The 27,043-nt window shown below is 39.8% G+C and overlaps 1 protein-coding gene across 1 annotated transcript in view; it reads left to right on the forward strand.

Moving 5' to 3' along the window:
- Positions 1-27,043, forward strand: part of LOC143298021 (macoilin-like) — a 30,754-nt gene that overhangs the window by 373 nt on the left and 3,338 nt on the right. The window contains exons 2-10 of the mRNA XM_076610682.1: positions 4,217-4,358; positions 6,631-6,757; positions 7,446-7,575; positions 10,289-10,355; positions 12,773-12,869; positions 13,824-14,370; positions 19,215-19,373; positions 25,321-25,503; positions 26,302-26,425. Coding sequence (XP_076466797.1) covers positions 4,217-4,358; positions 6,631-6,757; positions 7,446-7,575; positions 10,289-10,355; positions 12,773-12,869; positions 13,824-14,370; positions 19,215-19,373; positions 25,321-25,503; positions 26,302-26,425 — 1,576 coding nt within the window. The remainder of the gene's footprint in view (positions 1-4,216; positions 4,359-6,630; positions 6,758-7,445; positions 7,576-10,288; positions 10,356-12,772; positions 12,870-13,823; positions 14,371-19,214; positions 19,374-25,320; positions 25,504-26,301; positions 26,426-27,043) is intronic.

Genomic DNA, 27,043 nt, shown 5'->3' on the forward strand with positions numbered 1-27,043 from the left:
GACCCACTGACAGTTCTTATAAAGTTCGCAGTTTTTGGCATGCGCGTTAGTATTGCGTGTATGGCAACACATATGATGCAACTGAAAGCGTGTTGGTGGCATCAGCACAGAAGCAGCAGACACGCTGGCATAGTAATGGCAGTTTATTTTCTTAACAGCAGTTCCCCTACATTCCATCGTCACAAACTGCCAGCATTTATAGTAGGGAGAAATGGTTTTAACAGGGAAACTTACAAAGCTCATGCACTGGATATTTAAGTCAAGACATTTGCAGCTCATTGTAATTCACACACACACACACACACACACACACACACACACACACACACATGCAGTGTATGTGTGTGTGTGTGAATGCTTTTGATTCCAAGTTCATCAGATGATCCGTGTCTGATATGCATTCATACAATGTCCGTGTGCTTTTATTTAGCATTAAGTTTTATTTATGAATAAGATGGTAAGTGTGAGACTACAACGCAAATGAATGCATGCCCTAAGGTCTGGTGGATGACAGTTGAAGTTGGGATCTATTCTATAGTATAACACTCTGTATGTGTGTGTGTGTGCGCCCGCACATGTGAGTGAGTGCATGGGTGTGTGTGTATGTGTGTGAGTGATTATGCCTGCAAGTATACAGTATTTCCTTACTGAAGCAAAAATCTGGCTCCCAATGACATATAGGAGCTCAATACATGTGATCGTAATTTCACTTCCATAGATAATTTCATACATATATATATATGCACTTCGTCGCCTGCATTTAAAAGCAGGAGATGGATTCACTAGCTAAAATTCTGTTGAGTGCATCTCCTTGGTTAGAACTGAGAAGTCGCTTAGGACCATAATTATGCACTGTAAGTCAAAGTCAAGTTCTGAACAGTTCACGAAGAGATTGGTGAATAAACAGTATGGTATAAAGTATTGCTTAAATTTTCTTGACTCTTTAAAAGAAAGAAATTAGTAAGGATCAGGAAAAAAAAAAAAACAAAAAAAAACTTTAATTTTCTGGACTCCCTATAAGAAAGACATTTGAGGCATGAGCAAAAAAGATAGGAGATAAAGCAACCCTCTTCAGCAAACAAGAGGGAGCCCTGAACTTTAATGTTATTGCTTAAACCTTAACTGAATGTGGATGAGCAGTTAGTTTTAGAGAAAGCTTGCACTCTCTTCCAGATGTGCCTCATAAATGAAATGCAGTAATCACAAAATTGTTTCACATTTCTTTTCTTTTTCTTCTCTTCTTCTCTTTCTTTTTATATATAACGTCCGAAAGCAAATCTCTCCATAAGTTACCTGTTTTTTAATTTCTTGAGAAAATAAACTGCATTATTTTTGCAAGAAAAACCACTTAAATTTTTTCTCTCTGATTGAATGATAAGTATGATATACACTGCCACTGTATGAGATTCACTGGACCAGGAAGCAAAATCATGAAACTGACAGGAAAAGAAGTTAGTTGAAGAAGCAGTGCTTTTCGAAACAGGAAACTTTTTTTCCTTCTATTTTTAAGCTCTGGGGAAAATCTTTAGAGAGAAAACTAATAGCGCATGTAAAACTTAAATGACCAGTTGTTTTTATTTTCATCTTGTGGAAGTTGAAGTTGAAAGATAATTGAAAATTCTTGTTTTGTTTTTTAGATGATCTGTCTTGCTTAGACCTTTGCAAACTCACTCATTTTCTCAACTTGAACTGAAGTTAAACATTCATAATTCATTTACTCTTAAACTTACCTACATTTTATTATACTATAGATTATAGTCTTATAAGCACAGTTGTGCATTCACACACACATGCACACACACGCACACACACACACACACACACACACACACACACACACACACTCATTTTCTCAACTTGAACTGAAGTTAAACATTCATAATTCATTTACTCTTAAACTTAACTACATTTTATTATACTATAGATTATAGTCTTATATTATAAGCACAGTTGTGCATTCACACACACACACACACACACACACACACACACACACACACACACACACACCGCACATGCAGAGATACACACCACACCACACATACAGGGAGCTGCATACTCATCCATAATATATTCTCTCATGCATGCATACACACACGACAGAAACTAATTAAAATGCATGCATGCACCCATACATGCACCCCCACCCCCACTTTTGTCAAAAGTGGAATTTTCATTTTTGACTCACTTGTGTAAACAAAGTGAGTCTATGTTTTAACCCTGGTGTTCGGTTGTCTGTGTGTGTGTGTGTGTGTCCGTGTGTCTGTGTGTCCGTGGTAAACTTTAACATTGACATTTTCTCTGCAAATACTTTGTCAGTTGACACCAAATTTAGCATACAAATTGGAAAAATTCGGTTCTTTCCAGTCATCTTGTTTAAAACAATATTGCACCTCTGGGATGGGCACAAAAAAATTAAAAAAAGAAGACTAAGTATATGCAAACTGCATTTACTGTTATATTTATATTTTTTGTATTCTCTAAACTTGGCACTTTGACCTCTTATTCTGACACAACAACAAGAGGAGTCATTATTGTCATTTTTTGTTCAAACAGGAACTTCTTTTGCTAAGCATGGAATTTTAATTTATTTTGCAAACGTTTTGGTGCAGCTAGTAAAAAAAGGGAAATTACTCTGTAATTAATGCTAGGGGACTTAATTTATCACAAGTGAGTCTTGAAGGCCTTGCCTCTCTTGTTTTTTATATACTTGTTTAATTTCAGCTCAGTGTCACTCTCTCTGTCTCTGTCTGTCTCTCTCCACACACACAGACACACACACACACACACACACACACACACACACACACACACACACACACACACACACACACACACACACACACACACACACACACACACAAGTGTGTGTGTGTGTACACATGCGTGTGTGTTTGTGTGTGTAAACAGTTAATCTAATGAACTATACTGTGCCATCTGTGCAAAAATTTACATTTTTCTGATTGATACAAATGATGTAATATTAATAACTAAATAAGTATGGTATGTGCATTCTGTTACAAGTAAGCATGGGTGTGCATATGCTTTTGATATGTAGGTATGTGTGGTGAGATAGTGTGTTTGGTGTGCCTCAGTGTGTGTTGGTGTGCTCATGTGCATGAACATGTTCATGCAGTCGTGTTTGTTACTCTGTGTGTGTATGTGTGTGTGTGTGTGTGTGTTCAATTTTACATCTGTTCACTGTGAGTGACATTTAACACCCCCCACCCCCCACTCCCCGTATGATATATGTGTGTGTATGATCATTTCTTAGTCAGTTCATGCTTTAATATTTTGCCATTCTTAAATTTTAATTAAAAGCAAGACAAAAGTCCAGACTCTGAGTAATCACTTATTCAGTTATTGGACTATTTGGTGAGGAGACAAAGAAATGATATGTTGGTGATTTTAAGATGTTTTGAACAGAATGTTTTGAAAGTACTGGGATTTCATATTGCTTTATAACATCACAGGTAAGGATATGTTCAGGGATGATATTTTGTTCATAAATCCATATGTATTTCCAGTATTTTTGGTTTAAAAATTATTAGTTTTTCATCTACACATGAGTGATGTTATGTTCCTGTTTATATGGAAGGATGTTGCCACGCAAACCTAGAGCATTAAGTGGCTGATTACAGTGATTTCAGATCTTGTTTGTTGTTTCAAAGATTGTAGCACCAGAAGCACTGACTTAGAATCAACAAAGAAAACAATGTTAAGAGTATCTCATATATATTAATGATGAAATCTAATGAAACCAATATGGCAGTGAGTTCAGCCATAAAAATTGATTTGTTGTATCCAATATGAAATGATCTTCAGATTATGTATTGAATGTGCACAAGCTGCTTTTTACTCAGTCACTAATCAGTCATATATATTTTCTTATGATTTTGATATATATTTTCAATATAAGATTGAAATAACTCGCTAATAAATGTTTTTATTGTTGTCCTTTTAGTAATGGTCAATATCAGACTGAGCTCTTTGTTTGTGTTAGTGTGTGTGTCAGTGTCAGTGTGTGTGTGTGTGTGTGTGTGTGTGTGTGTGTGTGTGTGTGTGAATTTATCATTCAGTCATGTTTCTCAGCATTGATTCATGAGAAATTTGCTTGTGAAACATTCAAAGTGTAAAATTTAACCAGAAACATGCACTGTAGAAATGTGTCATTATTGTAATTGTACAGTTATGAGTTATGCTTGTTTTGTTTCAGCACTTTTCTGTACCTGCGTTTCCTGTTGGTGTGGGCACTGGTGCTGATGGCAGACTTCATTCTGGAATTCCGCTTTGAGTATCTGTGGCCCTTTTGGTTGCTGCTGCGCAGCGTTTATGACTCCTTCAAGTATCAAGGACTGGTGAGTTCAGAAAAACTGGTTTCCTTTGTAGAAGATGAAAAGATAAATGTGCCTTGACTCTAACAAACTGAAAAAAAAGAAAAAAAGAAAAAAAAAGAAGTAATCTTCTGCAAAAGTCTGTTGCAGTAATCCTCACCAGTTAATTGAGCTGTGCACTCCATCTTACAGCCTTTACAGCCAGCTCATTTGCTTTTGTTTTCTTTCTGTTTTGTTTGGTTCTGTTATTTTACTTGCCTTTTTTTCCTGCATTACTTTTGTTTGTCTTTATTTTAAGCTTTGTTATGTTTGACTTCCCGTACTCCCAACTTTCTTTCAATGTTTTATGAAAAGAAAAGTTTAAAAGGAAATGATAGGGGAAGGAACTGTGCTGCAGCCTTTATTTTCCATTTTATCACACATGAGGAGATATGGAGAAGCATCAGTTGTGGAATATTAATTCAGAAGCCCCCAGAACTGTCCTGTTTTTTGTTGTTGTTTTTTTGTTGTTGTAGTTTTTTATGCACAATGTTTGTAGTTGTTTAGTGTGTGTTTAGTGAACAGAGAGAGGGGAGAGAGAGAGAGAGAGAGAAGTGGGTGAGGAGGAGAAATTGGAGGGGGGGTCATGTTTGCATGCTGAAACTGCACAACTGTACACAGTCTCTGGCTGATTTGTCTCTTTTTCTTTTTTTTTCTTCTGGGAACTGCATTACTTCTCAGCATTCCTTGGTTCTGTTACTGAAGTACCCATCTCCTCTGTCACCACATTTTCAGGGCCTGATACTGCTCTTATCTTTCCCACCGTATCTGTATTTCATGATAAACTGCATCTCCTCTGGTCTGCATGCCTTGAAATTGTGGATCCCTTGGGACCTTCTATCGCTGTATCAGACCTGTTGCTGGCGTGTGCTCACACAGCTTACTCCAGAAATAACACCATGTCTGTATGCACTTCTGTCTTTCTGTGTGTCTTTCTGTTTCTCCTCTCGTTCTTACCCACTGAGAGTTTTGCCTTTATTATTATTTTTGTTTTTATTTTTTAGTTGTTATAACAAGTGTGTATGCCAGCATTATCCTTTTCATGTCTTTTTTGGTTTGTTTATAATTTGTTTCTTTTCTGTTGAGATTGCCATTGTTAGAGCATAGGGAGAGAATACAGCTCAATAACGTACAGACCTAATACTGAATGATGCCTCCTTTAGTCCTTTAACTATTCTCTTATTTTAGAAACATTATTTTCCCCCCTGACAGTTGAGATGTGTGTGTGTGTGAGTGTGTGTGTGTGTGTGTGTGTGTGTGTGTGTGTGTGTTTTAATAGGTGAAAATCATCTTCTTTTTTTTCTTAGAATAGTTATATATATATATATTGATCTTATTATATTATTATCATCTCCTGTTAATTGAAACTCCTGCATTGAACTCAGTTTCTGTTTTTCATTTGTTTTCAGGGTATCAATGCATGTGGACTGATCCATTTATGCTATGCGTGCACCGTGTCTGCTATCTGGTTTAAAAAACAAAACAAAAAAGGAGCAGACCTCAAACCTTCACATAAACCCAGATGGTATCTTGTATTGACAATTGACAAATATGGTAACATTTTCCTGTAGGCGTTTGGTATTCAGGTGTCTCAGGACAAAAGTATTTGAATATGCTTGAAATATAGGATTTCAAAACTTCTTTCCTGTTCTTGGTTTATTGGTGTTTCCATGCGTGCACGTGTGTGCGCATGCCTGTGCGCGCATATGTGTGTTAATGTAGCATCAACAAATGATTATCTGACATGCATGAACAAGCACATACAATGATACACGCTCTGACAGTGGTATATAGCATTCATGTACAAGAGAACACATATTCAGATGTATAATTTCATACTCATACTCACAGTGCATATACATATTTATAGACACATGTCACTAGATGCCAAAAATTTTGTAAAAAATCTTTTAGACAATGAATAATTACTCTTGAAATTTTCACTTGTGCAGATGCATAAAGAAAGGGATAAAAAAGAGACCTGTTTCTATAATTTAGAATGGAAAATGTATGGAATGAAAATATAATTATATCTGTGAGCTGTAAGATTTTATATGGTGGGGATAAAAAGTCATACACATAAAAGCCTACTTGTCTTTATATAAATACAAGTGAGCGTGGGAGTGGCAGCTCATGAACGAAGAAGAAGAAGCTGTAGATTTTTAGATTTCCTAATTGTAGATAAATAAACAGATAATTTGTTATAGTGTGTAGTTTTTCAGTTTTTATTATTATTTTTTTTTTTTTTTTTTTTCAGGCTTTCTCTGTGTTCTTCGTGTGCATTGCCATAACGTCTGACGTCGTGTGCTACCTGTTCATACCTGTCCAGTGGCTCTTCTTTGCTGCAAGCACATACGTCTGGGTGCAGTATGTCTGGCATACAGGTACATTTGTCTCTTCTTTTTTTCAGTGTTAAAAAAAAAAAAAAAAGTTTTCTGTGAAGGTCATTTGTCTTGGTTGTTTAATGCAGTCTTTTTTTTTCTTTTTTTTTTTTTTTAGCATTCTGTCTGCCTTCTTCACTTTTCCTGTCTGTCTGTCTCATTTTCATGCACATGTGCACATGCGCACGCATACACACACACGCACACACACACACACACATACGCACATGCGCATGCACATGCACATGCAAATATGCATTCTCATTTGTCTGTTTTCCCCTTGTGGCTTTAAAAAAAAATTTTGATTTATTTTTAAATACTTCTACATGTTTTCTTCCTCATATTATTCCTTGAATTATTGTGCATGATTTGAACTAAAAAGATAGTCAAATATGTTCAGTCTGAGGTATATTTCCTATTACATGTAATATGCACTTATTGCACTTTGTGTATGTGTGTGCGTGCATGCACGCATGTTCGAAACTCTTTCAGGCAGTTATCACATTGCACTTTGTGTTTGTGTGTGTGTGTGTGTGTGGAGCGATGAATATTTCTTCCTGCTTCATCATTATGGCTTTTGTTTGTCTATTCTGTATGTAAACGTTTTTTGTTTGTTTTTTATTTTATGAAATATAAATGATAACATTTTAATATAAATGATAACGTTTTGTTGTTGTTGTTGTTTTTTCAGAGCGAGGCATATGCCTTCCTACAGTATCACTGTGGCTGCTGTTTGTCTACATAGAAGCGTCAGTCCGGATGAGAGAGCTGAGAAACTTGCCGTATTATTTAGACCTCTGTCGACCGTTTGCAGCACACTGGTGAGCACAGTACAAAATTCAGCTGTTATCAAATATTCAGCCACTGAACTGAGCAGGCTAATTGCCCACCTGATGTGTTATGGCCATGTTAGCAGATGACTTTGTTGTTAGGCAGTTGATGAATATGCTGTTGCGTGTAAGTGTGATGTGTCCTAACCAGCTGTTACATTGTAGATATGTATGCATGATTCACAGTGCTACATAGTCAGCTGTGCTTAAGAGCATTTTATCATGGGTCTCATGTGCCTAATATTAACTTGGCCATACCCAGAGGGAACAACACCTGTCTAGTGCTGTATATAGAGAGAAAAAAAGAAGAAGAAAATATACATAAAAAGCATTGCAGTTAGAATACTACAGGCAGCATCTTGTGCATTCCTGACAGTCTGCTTAACTCACATCCTGGGCTAGGAAGATCACTGTGCGATTGACCCACTTTTTACTTTCACCAATGAACTACAGAATTTGGAAAGCATCCATTTGTATATTGTTAGCCCTTCCATGTGGCCTTTTTTATTTATTCATTTTTTCACTGGTCCAGTTTTTGCACAGTTTAAATGGCATTTCTTTCACACTGCTGATCCCATGTCCCCAATACATAGCCGCACCCAAACTTATTGATTTGGTCCATAGTCCCAGAAGCAGCAGTAAGTGTGAGGTTGCCCTGAGGCCACACCCATCAGGAGGCCCTGCACTTCTATGGTGTCATTCCAGTGGTGTTTGTTGACACTTGAGCTGTGCATCCACATTTTTGTTTCACAGCATTAATGCACAAAGCAGGAAATGAAGAGGCATTTCTTGCAAACGGATGTGGCACAGTGACACACAGTGGAGAGGTAGACTGAGAGAAGTCACCTTGAGTTGTTGTTAGCATCAAATATACCCAATCACAATTTATTGAATGTAAATTATGTATTATATCAGTAATCTTTTTCAACTAGAAAATAACTTCAGGATTGTCCTAGATTGCACAGATTTCCATACTTTGAAAAAACATTTTCTCTGAGGGGAGCATGCCACCAGGATACCATAGTTTTTAGAGGTTGGTTCGGTTGTTTTTTTTTCTAAGCACTTCCCATGCCTGATCAATATTAGTGAACATGACCAGTTTATCGTCTTCCAGGGGAATTGCAAAATGCCAGGGATGCATGTTCTATGATATATCTGTTTCCAGATAAGAAAAAATTCTAGCTAGCTCCAAACATATTTTTTGGGGGGTCATTTGTATTGTATATCTCTCTTTTTGTTGTTGTTGTTTTTTGTCACAACAGATTTCTCTGTGTGAAATTCAGGCTGTTCTCCCCAGGGAGAGTGCGTTGCTACGCTGAGAGCGCCATCCATTTTTGACTCACTTGTGTAAACAAAGTGAGTCTATGTTTTAACCCGGTGTTCGGTTGTCTGTGTGTGTGTGTGTGTGTCTGTCTGTGTGTCCGTGGTAAACTTTAACATTGACATTTTCTCTGCAAATACTTTGTCAGTTGACACCAAATTAGGCATAAAAATAGGAAAAATTCAGTTCTTTCCAGTCATCTTGTTTAAAACAATATTGCACCTCTGGGATGGGCACAAAAAAAAACAGAAGCCTAATTATATGCAAACTGCATTTACTGTTATATTTATATTTTTTGTATTCTCTAAACTTGGCACTTTGATCTGATATTCTGACCCAACAACAAGAGCAGTCATTATTATCATTTTTTGTTGAAACAGGAACTTCTTTTGCTAAGCATGGAAGTTTGATTTATTTTGCAAACGTTTTGGTGCAGATAGTAAAAAAGGGAAATTACTCTGTAATTAATGCTAGGGGAGTTAATTTGCTTTAAACTGATCTTTCTCATCTCAAACATTACATTTTGAAATTATACTCAATACATAAAAAGCTTGGATTTTTTTTTTAAGTGTATCACAAGTGAGTCTTGAAGGCCTTGCCTCTCTTGTTTTTTGTATTTTTTCTTGTGTGCACTGTTATTTGTTTTTCCTATCGAAGTGGATTTTTCCACAGAATTTTGCCAGGAACAACCCTTTTGTTGCCATGGGTTCTTTTATGTGCACTAAGTGCATCCTGCACATGGAACCTCAGTTTATTGTCTCATCCAAATGACTGGCATTCAGACCACCACTCAAAGTCTAGTGGGGGGGGAGAAAATATTGGCGACTGCGCCATGATTTGAACCAGTGCGCTTGATTCTCTAGCTTCCTAGGAGGACGCGTTACCTTTTATCACCATCACTCCACACCACTCCATTTCAGGATTGTTGTTGGATAGGGTATGCATTGTCATATGCACAGTGAGTTCTGCATTCCTACAAAAAAAGTAACAGCTGATCAGGATATATAACATTTATACATGTGCAGAAAATCTTTGATCGCAAAGTCATCACCAACAATAATTAATTTTGTGTTTTTATTTGCAAAATCAGTTTTATGAAGCCACCATTTTAAGACACCTTGATATAATGTTCCACATGTGAAAATAAAAGAAAAGGGACTTTGATGAATAACTTTTCCAGCATTGTCAGTATGTTTGTTGCTTATAGATGTTAAAACTAGGGTTTTTAATCAACTGGAACTTGCTTGTTAAACATTAAAGTAACAGACTCAGTTTACAGCTCTTGGTTTCTGTACAAAGTGTTTATATATATATTATATATATATTTTTGGGTTGACTGATGGGGTTTACATATAGCAAGGTGTAATTGTGTGTGTGTTTCAGTATTGGTTATCCTGTGGTCACATTAGGCTTCGGATTCAAAAGCTACATATCCTACAGACTGCGGTTGGTATGTATCAGCATTTTTCTTATCTCTTTTTTTTAAATTTTTTATGTCACACTGTGTGAAGTTTTAGTCATAAGCTTGATGCTACAACAGAAAGATTAGTAGAAAGCAGTTGCATCTTCATAACAAATATTGATGTGATTCTTGTTTTTTCCAAAATGCTTCAGAGTTCAGTTGTAACAGTAAAAAATTCAAATGATTTTTCTCAGAATATAGTAAACTTGGAGCCCAGCTAGACATTGATGATTCTTTTTCTTCATCTGCTCCATGAATTGAATCTCACACGTTCACTTACTCCTGCATGGTGGAGCAGTGGCTTACTGATAGAGTGCCCAACTTGGTCGCGAGTGTACAACAGTTCAATTCTACATGAACCAGGATTTTTATTGCCCCCACCATCAGACTTTGATTTGGTGGTCTGGATGCTGGTCTCTCAGACCAGACAGTGAGTTGAGGTCGTGCATAGAGTAAAAGAACCTATATCAACAAGAGACTTGTCCCTGACAAATTCTGTAGAAAATCCACTTGGATGGTCTGAAAAATATGTACACTTGCAAGCAAACATGCATATAAAAAAAGAAAGAAAACGGTGTCTCTGTGGTGATGTGCTGCCCTTAGGATTACCAGTCTGAATTTCAAAAAGTAGTACAAACAATACATGGCATGACAGTTTTTATCCCACCATTTAGGCAACCGTTTAAAAAAAAAATTTTTTTAGTTGTGGTGCATGCTGGGTACGTTTCTACATTCATTCTTTGTCTCCATAATCCATTGAACACAAGCTTGGATTTGATTATCTTTAGCACACATGTTGTTATTCTTCATACATCTATTCACAGAAAGGTTTAAGACGCTGGAAGTCCTGCTCACAGGTTGACCTGGGAGATACCTAAATGTTGAAACATCAACCTATCATGTATAAATGTTGAAACATCAACCTATCATGTATTCCTTGGGTTTGAACCATACACTCCCTTGCCACTTCCTCCTTTAAGGGTGAAAGTCAGCACACTGAGTGCTTCACTCTTCTGCCCACACTCCTGTTGAAACTGCAGTTTGTGATACACACACCTTTCAGACATTGGAAACCATGAAAACAATGATTCTCGCTTGATCACATGTGGGTAAAGGCCACAGTGTTTGTCATGTTTCCCCACTCGCCCTTTTCTTTCCCTAAGCTGTGTCTTTCCCATGTTCTCCCCCTTTCCTTACTCTTTTCCCTCCCTAGCTATTATCTCAATCATTCATGTGACCCAGTCAATTTGTTACTTTTGTGCAAGTTGCTGGGCAGTGTGAGAGAGGGGAGAGAATCATTTGAGAGCAGATGAAAAAAAATGCATGGGTTGTTTCCCTGATAACAAGTTGTTTCTTTTTGCATGGTGCCATTGGTGGAAGGGTGAGTTGTTGTCAAAAAAGTGAACAGAATTAGAGCTGTGCACTATCAGGAGTTTGGAGCTGACAGAACTTTGTGGACAATGTTTACAGCAACTTAGATGTTTATTCATTTTGTACTTGCCGGAAGGGCGTTGAACCTGTGCTCTACACATAGGGTGTGGGATTTTTTGTTGTTTTTTGCCCATTATTTTGCCTGTAATGTTTTCTTTTTTTTTCTCAAAGTTTTTAAAATACTATTTTTGGACCAGATTGATCATCTGGAAGGTCAGTTATAATTTTCCCTCTTTGTTGATTAGATATACCATCAGTTCACTTTTTGAAATCGATAACTTTTTCTAGCGAATCTTTCTAGCATCAGTGATGATATTATGCCTGGAATTTCCTAAGCATTTGTTGATTTTTGAATTGTTACTTTTTCAGATGGACAGCATTTATAGGAAAGATTTCCTTTTGCCCACCGTTCTTCAAGATAGCACCTTTTCATCATAAATTGTGAATAACCTAATTTGTAGTCATTGTAATCTTTAAAGGTATTCCCATTTTGATGAACAGTGACACATAATAAAAGAAAAGAATTTTTAATTCAAGAGAGTTGTGGAATAAGCTCAACTGCTTTTTTTTTTTTTTTTGCTTTTTTTTCAATACATAGAAGTTGAACACAAGTAAAGAAAACAATGATAATAAAAGGCCTGCTGGTGTCGAGGGTTGAGTGCTAAACACAGGGCTGTGTGGACAGGGTTAGGGAGGATTGGTTGTAGTTCTGTATTTCACATCACAAGTTCTTTCATCACTTCCTTCTTGAGTTCTCTGGATCTGAATCCATGCAGGAGTATGTGATTTGTATGAGTGTGGCCATTTAGACAACACACAATACCCCTTGTTACACTTAATATCTTAATGTTTTTTGTTTTTGGTGTGTTTTTTTGTTTTTTGTTTTTTTTTGCTTTGTATTCCTGTTTTTAGATGCCTTTCTAAACCAAACAAATTGATCTGTGTTTGTTAACCTCAGTACATTTGTGTTTCAGAGACGCCAGAAAGTAGTGCAGAAAGAAAATGAATTTTACATGCAGATATTACAACAAGCATTGCCGCCAGAGATGCAGTATTCAGATAAACCAAAAGGTCAGTTCGTTGTATGGTGTGTGTTGGAGTGTAAGTGTGATGGGTGCAATAGTGAGAGAGAGGGAAAGCCTGTCTTATGTGTCAAATAACTGAAATACCATTCTGTTTTTGGGTTTTTTAAAAATTATTATCTCACAATTTTTGTAAAAGCCTTATAGATTTGTTTCCTTTTCTCTCCAGTACTGTAGGATGTGATCAGCAATTAATTGCACTGTTTTTATGTTGCACATTTCTTTGCTCATGCATAGATTTTGACAATTATGGTACATACACAAGCATGTGTACACACACACCCAACACATACATATGCTTCAGTGTGCACACATTGCTCGCTATTATATAAGGGTACATGCCCATATATTCAAAGCATAAAATGTGATAAGACGATTGGTTTGGTCATGACAGTCATGAAAATCCTGGTTAATTAAAGTTTAAGAGCATCACCAAGAGTCAGCGGGAGAAACAGATGATTATCTCACATTGTTGTGTGACCGACTGGTCCACTTTTCTTGTGTTTTGGTGGTCTAACATCACAGGGGATGGATATGATTGGGATATCTAGTACTGCAGCAGATAGTAATGGTGGCACTGGTAGTTACGTATGCATGTGTATACATGTGTTCTGGTGGTGCTCAGTGTTATGTATGTATTTTACTTAGTTATTTGTTGAGGTTGTTCATTGCCATTCCCTTGTTTGGCAAGGTTACCTTGGTTGCCAGAAAGGGTTAAAGAATGTGTGTGTTTGTGGTGACTGAATTGTGAATGCGTGTGTGTGTGTGTGGCGACTAGATTGTGTGTGTGTGTGTACGCATGTGTGTGTTGTGACCTGATTGTGTATATGTGTATGTGTGCATGGTTACTGAATGAATGGGTGCATGTGCTTTGTGTTTTGTGCCTTTTTATATCAGTTTTGCCAATGTTTGTAACCTAACGCTGTCAACGTGCTTGTTTCAGCTTTACCGCCCAAATCGGAAGAGGAGGTGATCTCGAACGGCGTGCCAGGCAAAAAGGCAGCCAAGGGTGGGGAGGAGGAGAAGGAGAAGGAGACAAAGAAGTCATCGTCATCTCCCCCACCCTCCTCCTCCTCCTCCTCCCTCCCTGCGAAAAACACAGACATGAACGAAGACGATGAGTTAGAATACATAGAAAAAAGCTTGCCGAAGAAGCAACCCAACGTCAATCAGTTTGATGAGAGCACAGACAGTTTTTCGGGGGAGCAGCCAACCAAAGCGTTCAAAGCGACAAATGGGGCAGCTGTGCCTGTGAGTAATAGTGGTGCGTCTCCATCGCCTTCAACGGGGTCAGCGTCGGGGTCAGGGTCAGCAGCAGTAGCAGCAGCAGCATCGTCGTCGTCATCATCGTCGTCGGTGACAAAAACTGTGAGCAGCAAACAGGTGAACAGTAGTAAAGACAACAGTGCCAAGAAAGGAAAGAACTATTGGAAAGAGCAGCTGCCAGCCTCAGCCAGCTTCACAAACAACAAAGATGAGCATATTAGTAGGTGAGTTTATCTGGTGCACAAAGTTCGGGTCAGTAAAAATGTGGGGAAGATTTAGCTTTGAAGAGCAATGTTTAAGTGATCTCTTTTTTTTTTTTTTTTTTTTTTTTTTGTGACTGCAGTTTCCTTTTATTTTGTTTTTCTGGACTTTAACACTTTGTGTGTGTGTGTATGTGTGTGTGTGTGTGATTTTCAAACAATTGAATATAACTCTTATAGTTTCAGTTTCGGATCTGCACACATTACACATCTGCTTTAGGGTGAAAAGCAAAAGAGCAGATACCTGACGTTCACATAAACCCATCGCTCTGGTCATAGCCATGAGTCATAGCATCATATAACTGTTACATTTGACAGTTATATACTAGAAGAATGGCCTTCAAATTTAATCCAGGGGTTCAAATAATCCTCAGTTTTCATTGTACTTCAGAGAACATCAGAGGGAGTGAAACTGGTTAAAGAGAATATTTAAAACCAGGTTAATTTGTCCACATGAAGCACAGTTTATGAAATTGCAGAATACTTCTTGACCTAGTCTGAAGCCATGGTGCTGGCACAAGATCTTAATAGGTACTAGAACCATCAGAGCATTATGAATTTCTGTGTCTTTAGAAAAGTCTGAAAACATGTGTTTCTTCAGAAGAGATGTGTCATTTTCATGTGGTATATTATGGCAAGACAGAGTTGTTGTTGTTCAGCTTGGTGGAGTGGATTGATCGTGATCAACTAAGGATGTTGTCAGACATTGAGTGTGTTGTCACATGTGTGCTTTGAGTGGTGGTGGTAAAACTGTTATTTTCAGACATGGATAAGGCGCCCACAACTCATCAGCCTCAGCAATCAGATTTGGGTTTAACCCCTTGACTGCCTTGTCTGTTAAAATAACAGAGCTTTTTAAGCCCTTTGTTACGCTTATCTCCGTTAACTCTTTCACTGCCAAGTTTCTGTGTGAAAAACGCTCCACAGCACCAAACATTTTAGGAATGATGCTCTTAGTCACAGGCTTCGATTCATGTCAGAACAACACAATGGACTTGTTCACTTGAAACTCAGTCAGGGGGCAAAGTTTAGTCATTGTTTTATTGGCAGGAAACTGGTTGCAGCTGTTGAGCTTTGTTAGAATGTGAAAAATGGTCTTGTCAACATGACCTTTTGATGTCTAGTCAACTAAAGTCACCAATGGCGGTGAAAGAGTTAAATTAATGGAGGCATTTCATCAAAAATTTGTGCGTATTTCAGCAGGTGGAAAACATTGACGAATGTCATTGAGCTTAGGCAAGGTTCCTAAATGTGATTTTTTTCTTTTCCTTTTTTCCAGTTCACTGAGACACACTATTCTTAAGAAATCTTTTTTCACAAAAAATGAAACTGTCTTCTACACGAAAACCAGTTTTCTTTGTCATGATGGTCTTGGACTCATGATCCCTTTAAACATATTAGGAAATTATGAAAAATGCAGACAGTGAGGAAGAAAACTTTTATGATTTAGATCGTTATCATATTATGATGATGAAGAGACTGAGGCTTATTGCTCCTTTTTTCCTTGTTTCAATCTCTCTCTCTCTCTCTCTCTCTCTCTCTCCCTCCCTCCCTCCCTCCCTCCCTCTCTCTCTCTCTCTCTCTCTCTCTCTCTCTCTCTCTCTCTCTCTCTCTCCCTCCCTCCCTCCCTCTTTCTCTCTCTCATGCACTCGGGTACACACACAGACACACTCACTTAGCTCTGGGTAGAAGCCCGCCAAAGGCCAAAAAAAACCCCACCACTGATGGGGCTTAATCCCATGTCCTCCCAGTCGTCTGTCTGCAACACTAACCTTTTTGCCTTGGCAACTGGAGTAGTGGTCATCATAGTAAGAGAGAAAGTACAGACCAACAGTATGTTAGATGCTGGGACTCATTTTGGGACTCCGGTCTTTACTTGTTTTATTGTTCTGCGTGTGGAACCTCCTGAACCTCTGTCTGATTTAAAATATGTGTTCTTATCAATGCATGAATGAGGTGAACACAACGAGGACTTCTGAAGATGCAGAGAGCATGTGTTTGGCTGCATGCATATGCTCAGTTCTACACTTGTATATGTGTACGTGTGTGTGTACACGTGTTTGCGCATATTCTGTAGATTTGAAAAAAGACTTTGTAAGTGACCTTACTGAATGTAACAGATGTAAGGCTGCACATCACATATCTGTCTGAAACCATGCCTGGGAAAAGCATGAAAGGGTGAGGATGCACAAATAAATAAATGATCAAAGGGTATGAATATGTATTGAATGTTTTCATAGCAATGTTCTCACCACATAAACTGGTCTTAATCGAAGGCAGCTGACTGAAGCCACAGAAAACAAAGTGGTGATTGTTACTTGGTCTTTGATACCTATAAAGAGCACTTTCCCTTGAACTTTGCTCCCATTCGGTGTTAAGATGGGTCAGTGGGTCAGTTATTTCTGTGTGTCAAGATGGGTTCCTTCACCAGCCAGTAAGTGAGAGCTCTACAGAAAAAAAATGCTGATAACTGCTTTCTCAGACACTTTGCATGGTTGTCAGAACTTCTCTTTTTGGTGATGAAATACGAAATTGTTTCCAGAGTAAGAAATTTAAGTTGAGGTCTATATACATATGCTGGGTTGGGAAACTCCTTTTTTTTTTTTTTTGTAAAAAAGAAAAATGCAGGCATACTATACTGTACACAAAAATACCACCCATGAGGCAATGTGCTCACACGCAGACACACATGCATATACACTGACACATGCACATAAGCGTAGGCACATAAATGCATGCTCACATTTATTTTTGAACCCTCAGACTCATTACATGCTTCAACTTATGCCTCTCTCTCTCTCTCTCTGTATCTCTCTCTCTCTCAGTCTCTGTCTCCAGTGTTTCTGTAATTGTGTGCATTGATACATGGTGGGTAAGTTATTTTCATTTTGTTTGACAGTATGTATGTTCATTAGGGGCCTATGCTTATTAATGAATAAATCGTATGAATCTGAATCTCTCTCTCTCTGTTTCTCTCTCTGTCTCTCTTATTGCCCTAATCAATGAATATGAATATATAGTCACACTCCTATGCGCAATCAGCAGCTAGAAATCACCTTATTTAAATGTCATAATGGTGTTGGAGAGGTCCTTCGGCAAAAGGGAGGTGCCATGGCTTAATCGGCTACCAATGATCAGGCCCGACATGGATTGAGGCCCCATTTCAGATGGTGTTGTGTTATTGGGAAAGGCATTTTGCTCCAATTTTCCTCACTCCACCCAGGTGTGAATCAGTGAGGGTGCCTGACCTCGATTGGGGAAGACAAAAATGGTGAAAGGAGAGGATTTGGCCCTGGACACAGTGGGTATGTCTTCACTGCCCCCTATAGCCATAAAAGGCTAGGGGATCTTTTAACTCACTCTGGATAAAGGGCCTTGATCGGTGCCCTACTGTTTACAACCGTTTCAGACGAAGGGACCCAATCGAGGCCTAGGATAGTTTTGAGTTTTTGGAGTGGCACCTATTTTCCATAATGACATTATAAAGAATTTATATGCTAATAATATCTTAACTGACCTTTCCACTCTTCACTGCGACCAATAGATGCAGTGTTTTTGTTGCTGCGCTCGTGATCAGGAGAGTTATTTTCGCAGTGACTGATTCATGTGAACAGTGCGTGTCAGCAATGGCTTCTGACCCAGTTTTGTCTCAGTCACAAGGCAGACAACAGAATTAGACTTATTATGTTACTGAACAGTCTTTGAAGTTTTCAGTTCATATATTCTAACATTTTTTTTTTAAGCGATTTTATCTCTTACCTATGCAAGTGGGTTGTCTTTGGGGAAAGTCAAGGGAGTTAACTGGCAGTACTGAGTTAATGTAATGGTGATGACTGACCACTGCCTCCATTTTGTTTTTTTCCAGGTTCGAGTCAGACGTGAAGAAGTTGAAGGTGGACCTTTTAACCTAATGGTGATGAATGACTTGCTTCATCCGTTTTTTTTTGACTCACTTGTGTAAACAAAGTGAGTCTATGTCTTAACCCGGTGTTCGGTTGTCTGTGTGTGTGTGTCCGTGTGTGTGTGTGTCCGTGGTAAACTTTAACATTGACATTTTCTCTGCAAATACTTTGTCAGTTGACACCAAATTTGGCATAAAAATAGGAAAAATTCAGTTCTTTCCAGTCATCTTGTTTAAAACAATATTGCACCTCTGGGATGGACACAAAAAATTTTTAAAAAAAGAAGCCTAATTATATGCAAACTGCATTTACTGTTATATTTTTTGTATTCTCTAAATGTGGCACTTTGACCTCTTATTCTGACACAACAACAAGAGGAGTCATTATTATCATTTTTTGTTCAAACAGGAACTTCTTTTGCTAAGCATGGAATTTTAATTTATTTTGCAAACGTTTTGGTGCAGATAGTAAAAAAGGGAAATTACTCTGTAATTAATGCTAGGGGACTTAATTTATCACAAGTGAGTCTTGAAGGCCTTGCCTCTCTTGTTTTCCAGGTTAGAGTCAAATTGAAGAAGTTGAAATTGGACCTTTTATCCTAATAGTGATGAATGACCGCTGCTCCTGTTTTTTTGGGGGGTTTTTTGTTTTGTTTTTTTCTCAGGTTAGAGTCTGACATGAAGAGGCTGAAGTCAGACCTTTTAATGATGATATTGATACTTACATACCGCCTATCCTCAGTCAGTGACCAAACTCAAAGCGCTTTATAAACATGGGGTCATTTTCACAACAGGCTGCCTAGCCACCTGGGTAGAGCTAACTGACGGCTGCCATTGGGCACTCATCATTTTAATCTAATGGGTGATGACTGACTGCTGTCTTTTTTTCTTTTCTTTTTTTCTCCAGGTTAGAATCCGATGTGAAAAAGCTGAAGGCGGACCTGCAGAGCAGCCGCAACACAGAGCAGGAGCTGAGGCTGCAGATCAATGGGCTGCTGGCCAGTGAGAAGGCCTCCCACTCCGAGCTCTTCCAGCTGCAGCAGGACAACGAAAACTTACAGAACAAGTGAGTGGGTGGGGGAATGGACTGACTTACTGAACAAGTGAGGGGGTTGGAAGAGGGGTGAACTAGTGAAGGGGGGACTGGGGGTGGAAGAGGGTGGACGAACATGCAGAACAAGTGAGGGGGGGAGAGGGGTGGACAAACATGCAGAACAAGTGAAGGGGGTAGAGAGGGGTGGACAAACATGCAGAACAAGTGAGTGGGGGGGAGAGGGGTGGACAAACATGCAGAACAAGTGAGTGGGGGGGAGAGGGGTGGACAAACATGCAGAACAAGTGAATGGGTGGGAGAGGGGTGGACAAACATGCAGAACAAGTGAATGGGGGGGAGGGGTGGACAAACATGCAGAACAAGTGAGGTGGGAGAGGGGTGGACAAACATGCAGAACAAGTGAAGGGGGGAGAGGGGTGGACAAACATGCAGAACAAATGAGGTGGGAGAGGTGTGGACAAACATGCAGAACAAGTGAAGGGGGGAGTGGGGTGGACAAACATGCAGAACAAGTGAAGGGGCAGAGGGGTGGACAAACATGCAGAACAAGTGAAGGGGCAGAGGGGTGGACAAACATGCAGAACAAGTGAGGTGGGAGAGGGGTGGACAAACATGCAGAACAAGTGAAGGGGGGGAGAGGGGTGGACAAACTTGCAGAACAAGTGAAGGGGGGAGAGGGGTGGACAAACATGCAGAACAAGTGAAGGGGGGAGAGGGGTGGACAAACATGCAGAACAAGTGAATGGGGGAGAGGGGTGGACAAACATGCAGAACAAGCGAAGGGGGGAGAGGGGTGGACAAACATGCAGAACAAGTGAAGGGGGGAGTGGGGTGGACAAACATGCAGAACAAGTGAAGGGGGGAGAGGGGTGGACAAACATGCAGAACAAGCGAAGGGGGGAGAGGGGTGGACAGACATGCAGAACAAGTGAAGGGGCAGAGGGGTGGATAAACATGCAGAACAAGTGAAGGGGGGAGAGGGGTGGACAAACATGCAGAACAAGTGAAGGGGGGAGAGGGGTGGACAAACATGCAGAACAAGTGAAGGGGGGAGAGGGGTGGACAAACATGCAGAACAAGTGAGGTGGGAGAGGGGTGGACAAACATGCAGAACAAGTGAAGGGGGGAGAGGGGTGGACAAACATGCAGAACAAGTGAAGGGGGGAGAGGGGTGGACAAACATGCAGAACAAGTGAAGGGGGGAGAGGGGTGGACAAACATGCAGAACAAGTGAATGGGGGGGGGGAGAGGGGTGGACAAACATGCAGAACAAGTGAGGGGGGTGAGGGGGAGGTCTGGTTGCTAAATGGATCATGGCCAGTACGTTACGGAGTATTTTTTTCAATTGTTTGTATGTGTGTGCATGTTTGTATGTGTCTGTTCATGTGTGTTTGTCTGTCTCCTCCCTCCCTCTCTCTCCCTCTCTCTCATTTCACTGAATTAACAGACTGTTCACTGGATAAATAGCATTATTTTGTGACCGCAGAAACTAGTTACTTTGATGAGTTACTTTATACAGCTTCAGAATTCAAGAAGAGCTAATACTTTTATCAGCCGAAATCGTGTATTTAAAAATACTTGCTTCTGTGAGACTTAAACAAAAGCATTTTATCACAGCAGAAAGACAGTAAATACAGATACGCGTTTTCTGCTGCCCAAAATACCAGTACAAGCACTAGCTTCGCAACAGCAGGTCAAGATACCAGGTTTCGGCAGCCACACTTTCTCATTTTCTGCTTGGTCATGCAACCGCACAAACCAATTATCTCACTGTGTCTTTTCTCTGCTGCGCTATTTGGGCACATATGGCTGTCCAAAATGCTGTATCTTCACCAAGGTTCAAATTTATTTATTTAAACAAAGAAGAAAGATGTTTTAGATACCGTAGTTGTCATGTGCGGGGGTATGTGTCTGCAGTGTTGTACATTTTTTAAAAAGGAAAACTTGATTTCCAGCATCATGACAAGTGTTCGAAACTTTCAAAAGTGTTTCCTGCGGAAGTATGAAAAACAAAGATACTAGGTTTCGGCAGTCAACCGTCGATTATTATTTTAAAGTTGATATGTACCAAAGCCACCAGTCAGAAAGCTCGATATTTTTGCGTTTATTAACTATGAGGAGCAATGGCCAGATACACTCTGTGTGGTAGTAACTGGATTATTGACATTGCCCCTCTTAGAAAATTTCAAGATGGCAGACAATGAATGTCTTCTTCTTCTGCGTTCGTGGGCTGCAACTCCCACGTTCACCTGCATGTACACGAGTGGGCTTTTATGTGCATGACCGTTTTTACCCCGCCATGTAGGCAACCATACTCCATTTTCGGGGGTGACAATGAATGTCAATCTGGCTCTGGTGACTTGCAGTGTGTTGCAAACACCCTTAGTGATTTTGACACACAAGATACTGCACAAGTGTTAAAAGTTATTGAAGATGATGCAGTTAGTGCTTATGGTTACAAAATCTTGTCAGATGGTGAAGGGAGGTAGCTGTAGAACTTGATGTTGCAATAAAAGGAGTGGGAGAGCAGACAGGAAGCCAAGAATAGCTCTGCGGCTGACCCAGAATTGACCTCAAAGACAACTAATCCCCTTATTCAGGGCAGGGTGGGTCTGATGATGGAAGTGGAACAATGTGCGTTGCATCAATCACTTGAGAAGCGTGGTTTTTGAAAATCACACAGGCGTTGATCAATGAAGGGGATCAACTATTGCCTGCAGGTGAAAATCTAAACTGTTCTCACCCCCTCCCCAGCACTGTCTGCCAACTAGAACACTTTTAACCTCTTGACTGCGCTATTGACATACGGCATACGTCATGAAATGTCGCTCACCAATGCTGTATTGACGTGCGCCGTACGTCATGTTACAACGTTCTATGTTTCGAGTCCCGCATAACAGAAAATACAGTCTGCTAACCATTCCCCTGAGAGCTCTTAATCTCCTGAGTTCCATAAGTTAACATTATTCATTGGATTGTCATATTTATGGCGAAAGTTTTGCAATTTTTACGAAGCTCAAGTTGTGTTTGCAAAGCCATGGCTGAACGCAGACAAACCCCAACACTTGCACTTGTATTGAAAGAATTCTTTCACGATGCAAACAGTGGAGATGAAGATTGTGGACTGAATGAGACAGAACTGTGTGAAGTTGATGCCAAAGACGCTGATGTTGACAGTGGAGAGGGGTGGGAGGTGGAGTTGCTTGACGAAACTGAAGACAGACAAGCTCAGCTGATTCAAGATGCAGGTGGGTGTTTACGAGGTTCGTCAGTTTATTATTTGCTTTCTGTTTGTTGTAACAATGAATATGACTGCATTGTGTGTTTTTTGAATGTGTTAGCTGTGGTAAGTGGCTTCATCAGTCACTGATCAGTGTGTATGAGTGAGAGAGTCAGTCACGTGGGTACTGTGTCTGACCATCACAGCCCAAGGGGTCGTGGCTTGCTGGCTGGGGTTTGGGGTGGGGGGTGGGGCAGGTGTGTGTGTGTTTGTATTTCAGCTTCTGAAAACAATCAGAAACAAAATGGTACCATTTCATGATCTTTTTATATGTAAAAAAAAAAAAAAAATCCAAAAAACCCAACAAACTTAGTCTTTTATGCAATGTGTTTCAGGTATGCAGCATGGTGATGATCACGATGTTCATCCTGGACTATCTGGAGTTGACAACTTGCCACAAACCTACAGCTGAAGACCAGCAGCAGCAAGACCAAAGGGCAGTAAACAAGCCTCCAGCAATTCTGGATTACAACAAAAACATGGGTGCCATGGACCATCATGACCAACAGCTGCAGCCCTATGATGTCACAAGGAAAACCCTGAAGTGGTACAAATAGCTGTGTGTGCATTTTCTACAAATTGCCATGCTGAATGCACACATCCTGTACAAAAATGCAGGCAACAGCAGTACACTCCTGGACTTCAGAAGGATGTAATTAGTGCCATGATTTTTGGTGACAAAGACCAAGACACTGCTAAAGATGACCACACTGTTTGTCTTGTGTGGATGACACTTCATCCCACCTACCCCACAGAAGGCCTGGCCACAAAGGAGGTGCAGAGTCTGCTGGAAGAAAGGACAAAGAAAGGATGTGGGGTTCTACTGCCCAGACTGCCCCAGCAAACCAAAACTGTGTCTTGAAGACTGTTTCTGCAAGTACCACACACAGCGTTTTTACTGGCGATAGATCCTGGGTGAGTACACCCTTTTCATTCTTTGTGTGGACTGTATTGGAGTCTTATGTACCTAGACACTGTTGCTCAGCCTTGACAGTGTGTGTGGTTGATCACAACAGTCACAAGAAAGACTGGTTGATATTGTAGCACCTACATGATGGAATGACAGTCCCAATTTTTTTTTTTTTATTAATGCATTTTGTGGAATTTTTCTGTCAGATTGACTCATTATTTGAACATTTGAGTATTAAAACCAAATCTTGGTTCATTTTTCTTTCATTTGATATATACTTTTATGCACTTATCTTCAGTACTTTTTGAAATATAAGCAAATTAAAATCATTGGCGTGTTTTTCTTGTTTTTCTGAAAACATTTCTCAGCATAGGCCATAGCAAAACGTACTAGCAGTGAAGGGGTTAACCTCTTTGATGTTGTCTGAAAGGGAGCATGAGGTGAGTGGGTGTGGCACTGGCACGTATGGCATGTGAAAGACTTGTGTGTGTGTGTGCGTGGTGCGTGTGTGTGTGTGTGATTTCTGTTTCTCTTGAAAAATAAAAAGCGAAAAGAAACAGTTTGCTTACCACATTTCTATTGCAGTTACCAAGAAACTGTGTAAACAATGAGCTGAAAATGTGTAGAATTCCAGAAATTTGGAGTACAATTTATGACTCTGTATATACATAAGGAACAGTGAAACATTCAGTTTTCATATATTTTCTAGGTTCAGTTCAGCTGCTTTTACTAACAATCTATGACATATGTTCAGAAAGTATGGAAAATACATTTTTCTCATGTAACAGTTCACCAGTATGTTAAGTAAGCTTCAGACTATGAGAAATTGGTAGTCTGTTCATTTGCCATTCAGAAAAGTATGGATTATGTATATGTTCTTGCAGTGGTATACACGCTAGAATTTTTTGTTAATTATTACCCTTAGCAACCAGAAACCACCTGGCTAATAGGAAGCACAGGCCTAAGTAACGCCCGGCACTGAAAGGGTTAACCTGGCTCAGTACCTCAAACTGCTTTCATTGCCTGGCTTTCACTGCTTATTTGGTGGTATCCTTACTAAGTTTCAATCAGAATAGGCACTACTGAACACCACCGAAGGGATTTCAGCAGCAGCACAGGCTCTCCTTTGGTGGTGTGGCCTTCTAGATACCTAACATCAACAGTTCCCTGTGGACTTCCGATGCTGGGACCACAAACAGATGAACCAGGATGTTGCTGTGTGTGGGGTTTGGAGGCTAGGAGGGGAGAATGGGGTGGGGGTGTGGGGGGGGGGGAGTTGGCTGAGTGGTGTGTGGGAGTAATGCCACTGAAACAGCGGGGATGATGATAATAATGGATACTTGTTGAGCACTTTCCAGGGAGTTCAAAGTGCTTTACAGTAAACATTAAACACATACACACACACGCAATAACTTACAAAAGGAAGAAGAAAAAATAATGATTTGAGGCAAAAAAGCATAAAACAGATTCAAAGACCATGCCTATTGTATTTCTTAATTACACACTCACACACACACACACACAAAGTTTGCATGGGTTATAACTGAATGTCATTGGAAAGGGATGGAAGGTCCATGCATAGGTGTTTTCAAAAAGATGGTTTTCAGACCAATTTTAAAAGATTGAAATGGGGAGGGGGGGGGGGGGGGGGGGGGGGGGGGCGAAGATTGTGAGGTAAACTGTTCCAGACAGATGATGGGACAGCAAAGAAAAAAAACAAACAAAAACAGCAACAAAAAATTACCTTAGAGTGCCTGTGGTGTGTGCAGACTTCACAACCTGGTGACGGGGCGGCAGCAGGACCGGGCCACAGTGGCCACCATGGAACGCAAGCTGGCTGAGGAGAAGAGGGCCAAGGTGGCAGTTGACCAGCAGCTGCTGTCGGAGAGGAAGTCCAGGAAGGCTGAAGAGGCAGCAGCGGCCAGAGCCGTGGCCATAGCGACGGCCAGTCGGTAAGGCCAGGGTGGGGGAGGGGGTGGGGGATTGGTTTCCATGTGTGTCTGCCTGTGATGATTTTGGGGAGTGGCATTGGTTTTGTGGGTAGTTGGAAGAAATTGGTTTTGGGAACTGTTTTTGTGTGTGTGTGTTTGTATGCTTGCGCACGCATGTGTGTGTTTGTCTTTGAAAGATGTTTTTTCATTGTTTTTAAGTCAGGTAGCAATGACATGTTAGCCATGAAAGCTTCCTCTCTTGTTTTGTTTCACACTCAGATGAATAGTGACAACTTGATAAGATAGAGACATGTACATGAATATGTGGTTTTTGCAGGTCTAAATAATGCTCCTTTTGTCAGTATGTCTTATATAGTAAACGTAATCGCTGTTAACATTTTTGTGTGCATGTATGATATATGTGTGTGTGTTTGCGTGTGTGTGTGTGTGTGTGTGTGTGTGTGTGCATTTCTGAAAAAAAAAATCTCTGAAAACTCAATTGCTCAGTGATAGGTCAACTTCATCACAGTCCTTCACTCGCATCCTTTGAAAAAAATGAAACAAGATTCCTTTTCAGTCAGTCTCTGTGTAATGAAGGCACTTCATTCCATCGTCTGTATTCCGTGGATGAACTTTCATTTCTTCCATGCTTGTGTGTGTGTGGGGGGGGGTGCACATGTATGTGTGTGTGTGTCTGACATACTGTTGTAAAGTGCTTTGAGAGGTTTGAAATGTATAATATATATAATATGATATTATGATAATGTAATATATATGAATGCACTATTATTATTTTATTGTTGCTTCTTTGTCTCTCAGCACTGGGGAGTGTACAGACAGCTGCAAGTTGCGCAGAAGGGAGATGGAGAATGACATCAAACAGCTGCGTCGTGACCTCAAAGTGAGGGAGGACCAGGTCCGACTTCTGGAACGAGAGGCCCAGGTACTGCTTCCAGTTTGTTTTCTATGTGTGTGTGCGTGTGCGTGTGTGTGTGTGTGCGTGTGTGTGTGTGCATTTTCTTTCTCCTGTTTAACATCTTTCCAGTGTTAAGTGATACATACATTTTTTGTTCAAACTTTTTTTTTATTCATTTTTGCGTTTACATTTTTCACATAAATAACAGAAGACATTTACATAACAAGAAAATATGCATCATGAATATATCAACTATGTATTCAACATTTTATATATTAACATTGTAGAGCGCTAACTATATGTCCTTAGTAGTTCTATGTATTTGAGGTTCTTCATTTTTACTCTACATTGCTCCATATGAAATGGACCAATGCTATTAATATATGCGTACCAGAAACATATATATGTACACACATGCATACATATACATACATACATATGTTAAGTGATATTAGATGGGGGGAAATGTAGTATGTCTATGCATGAACACGGGGGTGGGGGAAACGGGTTAGGGGTGATGAAAAGAGGCGGTAGGATGACTGAGACAGGGAAGGAGACATAAAATGCATCAGAGGTTAAAAGGAAGAGCTGTGCGAAAGATTGGACTGACTAAGAGTAAAGTGAAACTATCTCAAACATTCCTAT

The sequence above is a fragment of the Babylonia areolata genome, chromosome 23, assembly GCF_041734735.1.
Source record: "Babylonia areolata isolate BAREFJ2019XMU chromosome 23, ASM4173473v1, whole genome shotgun sequence".
Lineage (NCBI taxonomy): Eukaryota > Metazoa > Mollusca > Gastropoda > Neogastropoda > Buccinidae > Babylonia > Babylonia areolata.